At 37.3% G+C, this 8,228-nt stretch overlaps 1 protein-coding gene across 1 annotated transcript; it reads right to left on the reverse strand.

Moving 5' to 3' along the window:
- Window positions 1-208: 208 nt before the first annotated feature.
- On the reverse strand, window positions 209-613 carry LOC112171830 (strigolactone esterase D14-like). The gene has a single exon (XM_024308948.1). It carries the CDS (start codon window positions 611-613, stop codon window positions 209-211), a length of 405 nt encoding a protein of 134 aa, XP_024164716.1.
- Between the last annotated feature and the right edge of the window lie 7,615 nt (window positions 614-8,228).

Genomic DNA, 8,228 nt, shown 5'->3' on the forward strand with positions numbered 1-8,228 from the left:
GCTTCCCTTCTCCATCTTCCAACCCAACACAGCTAAGAAATCTCAATACCCAATCTCCAAATTTCCCTCAAAATTAAGCCAAAGCGGCGAAAGCCCAATTCATTTTAGGGATGAGGCTGAATTGCGGTGAGTCGATTTGGTGGAGTTGGGTGACTCAAAGCCTCAAACAATCAAACTCATCTCTCGATTCAAAACGCAGAAACTCACCTCAAATTCCCGAGGGTGGGTTCGTGATTGGAGGGTGGTTCGGTGACAATTGCGGCGACGGAGGGACATGATTTAATCTTGTTTTTTGGGGAGCTAGGTTTTGCGCGGACTGATCAGTGCCAACGTAGGCGCACTTTTTGACTCCCACAATGTCGAGAATGTTGAGCAAGTCATCGACGAAGGCGTCCAGGTTGGTGTTGTAGTTGAAATCGAAGTAATCGGGGTTGACGCTTCCGGCGCAAACGAGGTTGCATAGAACGATGCGATAGTAAGGTTTGAAGAAAGGAAGAATGCGACCCCAGGCGGACTGGTCAGTGCCGAAGCCATGGGCCAGGACCAGGTACTGCTTGCCCGACCCGGTTACCCGGACATTCAGAGATTCCAAGATTCTGGTGTTGTTGGGCATGTTTGTAGAGGGAGGTGAGGCTAATAGACTTAGTCATTTGTGTATGTGGGAAATGGGAATTATGGATTGGTTAATGGCTACTGTATGTGGTTGTGAGTTGTGAGAAAATTAATGGGGAATAGGTTATAGGTAGGCGAGTGATGAGTAGGTGTGTGCGTTTAGTTTGGTTTTTGGTGCTTGGAGAGTTTGGTATTTATAATTTTATATTGTTGAGGAAGTATCTGGGGAGAAGTAGTGATTATACGCATTTATATGCGTGTAATTATATCTAAAACACTATAAATAAGTTAATCCCCGTATCAATTAATATGTAATTAATCCAATTTTATTTATTATGTACGAAATAAGTGGAGTTGCGGAAATCGTGAGAAAACAATGCAAAAATGGAGCAAAGTTGGAGTAATTTGGAGTCCCGATGAAATGATGAAATAGTTTACGCGGGTTAAGAATAGTCAAGGCCATTAAAAGAGTGTCTCCGATAGTATGTGTGGAATTGCAAGAAAAAGAAAAAGAATGAAGAGAGAAAAAGAAAGAAAAATAAATAAATAATGCATCTTAATTAATTAAGTTAATTAATCAATTGATTAATTACTTAATTAATCAAGTTTTGTGGGAGTCTATCAGCCATGCACGTGCAGCACCTTAGTTAAGGTTGCTTAATTAAGCAAGTCTTCCCACTCGTGTCAACCAACCTTGAGCTCTTTCTTTTATCCTTGCACGGATCAGCCGCACCTCACCATCCTTCTTTGCCAATCTGCACCATACACGTGTTCACCTTTTTATCTCTTCCCTGACGCACACCACAACAGCCCATATATAATTGTATTGAAGGCTTGAAGAGAGGCAGACCTGAACCAACAGTAGCCGCAGCCACACCAAAAACAGAGGCAGCCCTTTTGGCCTGCTCTCTCTCCTCTCCTTCTTCTCCTCCATTTTTCCTCTTTTCTTTAGTTTTATTTTAGGGATTTCAAGGATTTACTCACCCAAAGCTTCAAGGATTTATCAAAGGGCTCAACCTCTACAAGATTCAAGATTTGGGTAATTGTGGGAGTTATAATTCAAGAGTAGTCATGTTGGCTTTCTAGCTAATTGTGGCTATCATTGTTTTCTCCTACACTTCTCTTTTCTTTTCTCTTTGAATTTTGTAATTTTGATGTCTATGATTATGGGTTGTGAGTAATTTCCTTGTTGGGGGTTAGGGTTGTGTCCCTAACCCAAATTTTGTGTAAAAGATGTTTAATTTAATGTAATTAATGATGCAATTTTCATATGATGGATGCTTATATCTATTTTTGTTGGGTTAAAATGCATGTCTAGGAGCCTAGTCAACTCTAGGGTGTGTATTTTGAGCATGTCTAGGATGGAGTTAGAGGCTTGACCCCCTCTAATTCCTAAGCTAGAAACCTTCAATTTCGTATTCGAGGGGTTATAAGCATGGTGATTTACACCCGTTGCGTGATTGCGCGGGCGAGTCGCTTAGTAGTCTAATTCCTCGATCTCTACGCCTCTTGATGTGAATTAGTGACCCTTGAACTGGCTCTAATTCATGCCAAGTGAGTTCCTACGGCCCTTGAACCGGACTAGGAATATCATGAAAGGGAATTTAGGTCCTTGAGCCTTGAACAGCCTTGGATACGACTACCACCAAAATAGGAAATATGCATCTACATTAGATTAGCTTCCGACACATGAGATTTGGTGAAGGATCCTCCCTAGCACCCAACATTCCCATTTATATTGTTTACACTTTTATTAATTTCTTTGCCTTTTTATTAATTGCTTTTCATTTCATTACATTTTGTTAATCTAAAATCCTCTATCCAAAATATTGAACTTCAACTCATTGTAAATAATCACCCGCTAGGTTCTTAGTTTTGATTAGGTTTTGGTGAGAATCAAAGCCAAGCATTGCTAAGGCTTGGCACCTTAGAGTAGCATTTTTATTTCTTTTATTTTCTTTATTTTTCTTTTGTTTGCTTAGTGACTTTAGTTCCGAATACCCAAGGATTGTGGGTTAGCCACTAATCCCCGTGGTACGATAAACTTTGGGCATAATATTTCTCTATCTTGACAATGATACGTACACTTGCGTAAATGTGTATCCAAGTCAAGTAGATATTGCAGGAGAAGATTTGATCTTGTTTTTGGGCGTGGTGGTGTTGGAGGAGGAGGAGAGAGTGGATGCTGAAGTGGGTGAGCTCGGGCTTCTTCTCACATGAAAACAAAGGTGGGTTTCGTGGATCCAGAAGAAGGAAGAAGAAAGAGATAAAAACGAAGGAAAAAAAAATTATTAAAAAAAAAAAGAACTGAGGGCATAATAGACATTTTGGTGTCAAATTAACGGCATCATTAACGTCGTGTATTGATAGTGGGTCGAGTTTCAGATTTCATGTACCGAAATGATTGGTTTGGAACTTTATGTATAAGAATTATTAGTGGCCTTTACTTGGTGTACTATTTGTGAAATTTTCCCTTGTTTTAAAGTTATAAAATCTGTTTCTGCTTTGTTATCTTGATGTGTTCAGTTTTATGTGAATTATTTCATATATCAAATCAACTCCGATTGTTCTGAAATTTCGTATACGTGTTATTCAAAGTGTTTTTAGTGTCCTATAAAATTTTCAGAAAATTTCATTGAGCCTAGGTTAGTTAATTAATTTATTTTTGTTAACTATTCAGTAGCACGGTTTAGAGTAGTTTGTGACATTTGGTTAGCAGTTTAGGAACAATCTTTAGCGGGTAATGAACCTTGCTTGATCACTATATTACCAACGATGATATTTGAGTACACGGTTTAAGTTATGCATCTTTAGACGTACCAGTAGGATTGTAGATAAGCTTCAGTCCTAGGCAAACAGACTTGTAGGATTGCAGACGAGCTTCAGTCCTAGGCGAACAAACTTGTAGGATTCTAGACAAACTTCAGTCCTAGTGTAGGTGAACCGATTTGTAGGATTGCAGCATGGTTTCGATCCTTGTTATAGGATTGCATACTGCTATCAATCCTAGTTGTTGAAACTGACAGACTAAAGGCGCGCGGGGCTGCTGCTGGCAGGTTGCGCGGTGTGCCACTTGTTGGCTTGCGACGTTGGGCTACAAAAATGTGCTATTGATCCTAAGCTAGGATTGCAACTGGTTTGCAATCCTGGTCGAAGCCGGTGCTAGGTGGATGCGGTGTTGCAAGGGCATGCGAGTAGCAGCAGAGGCTTGCAGCAGGAGTAGGTGCACGGGCGCGCAGGAGAGGTGCACAGCGAATGGCAGCGAACGAAAGAATGATTTTTGGGTTTTTGGCTTCTAGAAACTAGGGTTAGGGCTCGTGCTGATAACATGTTTAAGGGAAACTGAAATTATGAGAGAATTGAATCGTGCTTTCATTGATAATATGTGCCTCTTTATATAGAGAATTACAAAACATAGAATCAGAGTTGTACAAGAAAAGTTAATCGTACAATTAAACGGATATCTATGAATATCTCCGAGAATATCTCTAATTCCTAACCCTATTACAACTAGGTTAAAGTTTGAGCCAGACACATATTATGAATTTACTTAAACAATAATAATAAATAAATAAATAAAAATAACTGTATAAGATGAGATGAGTGGTCTTGATCCTTAAGTTTTATAATTTAAGCAGGTACGTGTTTTGTGGATTTTTAAAGTGTGGTTTAACTTTAGCTAAAAAGAAACTGTGTATACAAGCATAAAGTAAAGAGCATTAACGTACAAATGGTTTTATATTTGATTAAACATCATGAACGTTCGTTTGCTTAAACATTTACACGCACAGTATATCTACGAATTTTAATCAACTTAGGCAATGGATCAACCCTAATCTGACAAACTAATTAAATTACTAAATCTAATTTAACCAACTACACGATACTAATAAGGTTGGCCAAACCTTTGTAAAAACGAAACAAAACAAAAATTGGAAGTGATCGAAAAGTACCTTAATTAAGTACGAAAAATTATTTTATGCACTAATGGTGCAAGTGAACTAATGGATTCAGTCGATCTCAGCCGTTCATATTTATAGACAATATTTTGTTTAATAACCAAAAAATATATTTGATGTTTTCAGCCGTCCAATTTTGTTAGTATAAATGCACCGACGTGCACTTAATACTTTTTCAATTAGTACAAGACCGCTAATAAAAAAAATTACCTAGATTTATCTGCGTTACTGTTGAATGGTTATTCGCCTTTGTTGTAAACTTCCTCGCTAATTACGTAAGACTGCTTCGGGAAACAATTAGAACGGCAGCTGGCTTCATCGTCTTCCAGTAACTCGCAAGCAATTAATCAAGCTGGTAAGTCAGTGTGACCATGTATTCTTTTATAGTGACCGAGAAAGGCAATTAATTTTTTTTTTTTGTCTGAAAAAAACCTCATTAAACAAAGCAAAGAGTACAAACAGTAGGAAACCCAGAAAACATCTTAAACAAAACAAAGCCAGCTAACAGTAGTAGATAAGGGGGCAAGGGAGCCATCATTCTGCAACACTGAGAGGACTCAGAGGAGAGAGGTTGGGGAATGGTTTACCCATTCTTGGGAGAGCAATCTCTGTTTAGCTAGCTTGGCCGCTGCACGGTTAGCTTCACGGGAAATCCAAACACAGGAAAAGGATTGAAAGAAGGACTTGAACCTTTGGGTATCATCAGCAAAAGGGTTCAATCTCCGGCCGGTTGATGGTTGTTATCCAAGTTGTTGACAAAACTCACCGACTCTAATCTACACTCTACAATAAGCTCTGTTTTTTTTATCCCTGCTACTGCAGAGGAATTAATACAGAATTAATCATGAGTACTAGTCGCTATCCATCTTTTTGGGTCAATTACTTGACGAGTTGATACTTAAAAACTAGTAATAACACCGCAGGAGCCAGGATAGCTACTAGGGATGCGCCTGTCCAAGTCCAAGGGCGAGCCACACGCAACATCATATATGGCAAATGAAACTTTTGTATCAGACACATACACAGAATTGGAATGGACATAAAAGCAAATTCTAGTATAAAGATCCTTGAGATGATTTGATTCCAAGAAAGCAACTTCTTTGCACTAAAAACCTTGAAGACGCTCTTTTTTTTCACTACGCGGTACAATATTTGGAACAGTTTATTCTTTAGTTTTTTGTGTGCATATAAATATATAATACAAAATATTATGCTAACTTCATAAATTGTTGTCATTTAACTACTAATATACCCGTTTTATTTAATTTTTTCACGTAAAACTTACACCAATAAAATTTTGGTCAAAAGACGATGAATTTCATTATTTTTTTTTTCGCGGATGATTTTTAAATAGAAATTTATAGAATAAATGATTCTGGCAGTTGTATATGCCGATAGAGAGAGTTCTATCTTCACACATTTATATAAAGAGTAAAACCCACCATTAGGGTCAAAACTTTCTTGCACCGGATAAAATGATACCTAACTTTCAAAAGTGATTAAAATGATACCTAAATTTTTAAAAGTGATCAAAATGATACCTAAAGTTTTAAAAACAAATCAATTTGATACCTCAGTTTATTTTTTTTAGGGCTGAATACTAGTTACTACCCTGTGGTTTAGGTCCAAAATCAATTCAGTCTCTGGAATTCTAATTTCATAAAAAAACACCTCTGTGCTTTCAATTTTAATCTAATAGGTCTAATTCATTAATATTATGTTATGAGTTCAAGTTATAGTTGGATTATTTGTTGAAAAACTATTTATTTGATAGATTTTTAATAGTGGGACTCACTCCAAAATTGACTATACAGGCCACCTCAACACCACATCATAAAACATAGGCCATATATGAGTCACGTCAACAAGTTAAATGACTCAATTGTCGGAAGACTAACAAATTGTACTTATTAGATCAAAATTGAAAGTGTAGGGGTGTTCTTGATGAAATTAGAAGTTTAGGGACTAAATTGATTTTAGACCCAAACTACAGGGTAGTAGTCAGTATTTAGCCTTTTTTTTTAACTTCTTTGTTAAATCAAATGCAAAATAAAGCACAAAAATTGAAGTGATTTGTGGTCAGAGGGCCATCAATCATCTATAACCCAATCTTCTTCTTCTATAGAATTATTTAGTTAGTTCTATTTAAACTTACCTATCACTCTGCTGCTCTGCATTGTCTAGTTCATAGTTGAATAGACATACTTTAATAAATGAGTAAGAGATGTCTAATGAGTGGGGCTATCTCTATGTATCATCATGATACCACTCGAGACTTTATGGATTATGTTTGCATCAATGTCACTAATTCTTGGAGTATGAGTATCTAAAAAGAGGTAGCTTGGCCACTATGCCGAGCAAAGATGATGAAGCTAAGGAATTGGGGTGGAGTAAAAGGGTGAATATTGTGAAAGGTATAGCTCATGCCTTGTCTTACATGCACCATGATTGCTTGCCACCAATTGTGCATCGAGACATATCAAGCAAGAACATTTTGCTGGATGGTGAATATGAAGCCTGTGTTTCAGACTTTGGCACTGCTAAGTTCTTAAACCCAGACTCAGCTAATGAGACTACTCTTGCAGGCACTCATGGATATGTGGCACCAGGTAACATTTTGTTCTCTATGTGTTCTTTCTTACAGTTCAGGTTCTTAAACTTATTTTCTTAGATAATTTACTAATATTTCCCATTGAGATGAGCTTTTTCTGAGTAGAGCTTGCTTATACAATGGAAGTGAATGAGAAATGTGATGTTTATAGCTTTGGATTGATAACACTGGAGCCAATTATGGGAAGGCATCCAAAAGATCTTTTGACATCTTTATCGTCATTATCTGCATTCCCTCTCCATCAAATTCCAGTCTGGGATGTTTTGGACCAACGCATTTCGCCTCCTACACATGAAGTCGCAGGAGAAGTGCCTTCAAAAACTTTATATATCATTTTGATCACTTTTGAAAGTTGGTTATTAAGTTGATTTGTTTTTAAAAATTTAAGTATCATTTTGATCACTTTTGAAAGTTATGTATCATTTTGTCCGGTGTAAGAAAGTTTTGACGCTAGTGATGGGTTTTACTTTTATATAAATCACATCTGTTTTGTTTTTGGAGACTTTATGTCACGTATGTTGAGAATGAGAATTCCAGGTATATAATAAAGTTCACAACAGTCTGAACATCTCCAACAATTGCCGACTGATTTGGATTTTGTAGATGTGTTCCATCAAATACACGGCTCTCCCACCAATAACCAATTTGATCTATGTGGGGGTTGCCAGATTCCATGCACGAGCATTGTCCATTTGTTTTAGTTGTGGCTGAGGAATTAATACAGAATTGATCATAGCCAGCCGGCCTGAATCAACCAGATAAGTGGTTATTTAAAGCAGTAGTTAGTAGTTACTACTGCAGGGGGAACTTGCCCTGGAAGTAGTGTAGTAAATATGCACCTTTTACCTAGAACCTTGTTTCTCTTTATAGACTTATGACTGCAAACAGTAATAGGATGATGATGCAAAATATTATAGCAAGACCAACCACAGCACACCAACACAGAATTTTATAGAGGTTCGACAAAAACTTTGCCTACGTCCTCTGTGTGATCTCTCTTGAGAATCACTATCACTATGGAGATAACAACTTGATTACAAGTACTT

This window comes from Rosa chinensis, chromosome 6, assembly GCF_002994745.2.
Source record: "Rosa chinensis cultivar Old Blush chromosome 6, RchiOBHm-V2, whole genome shotgun sequence".
Taxonomy (NCBI): domain Eukaryota; kingdom Viridiplantae; phylum Streptophyta; class Magnoliopsida; order Rosales; family Rosaceae; genus Rosa; species Rosa chinensis.

Excerpts from the sequence above, each read along its gene's own strand:
- LOC112171830 (XM_024308948.1), bottom strand. The coding sequence starts at position 613 with ATGCCCAACAACACCAGAATCTTGGAATCTCTGAATGTCCGGGTAACC.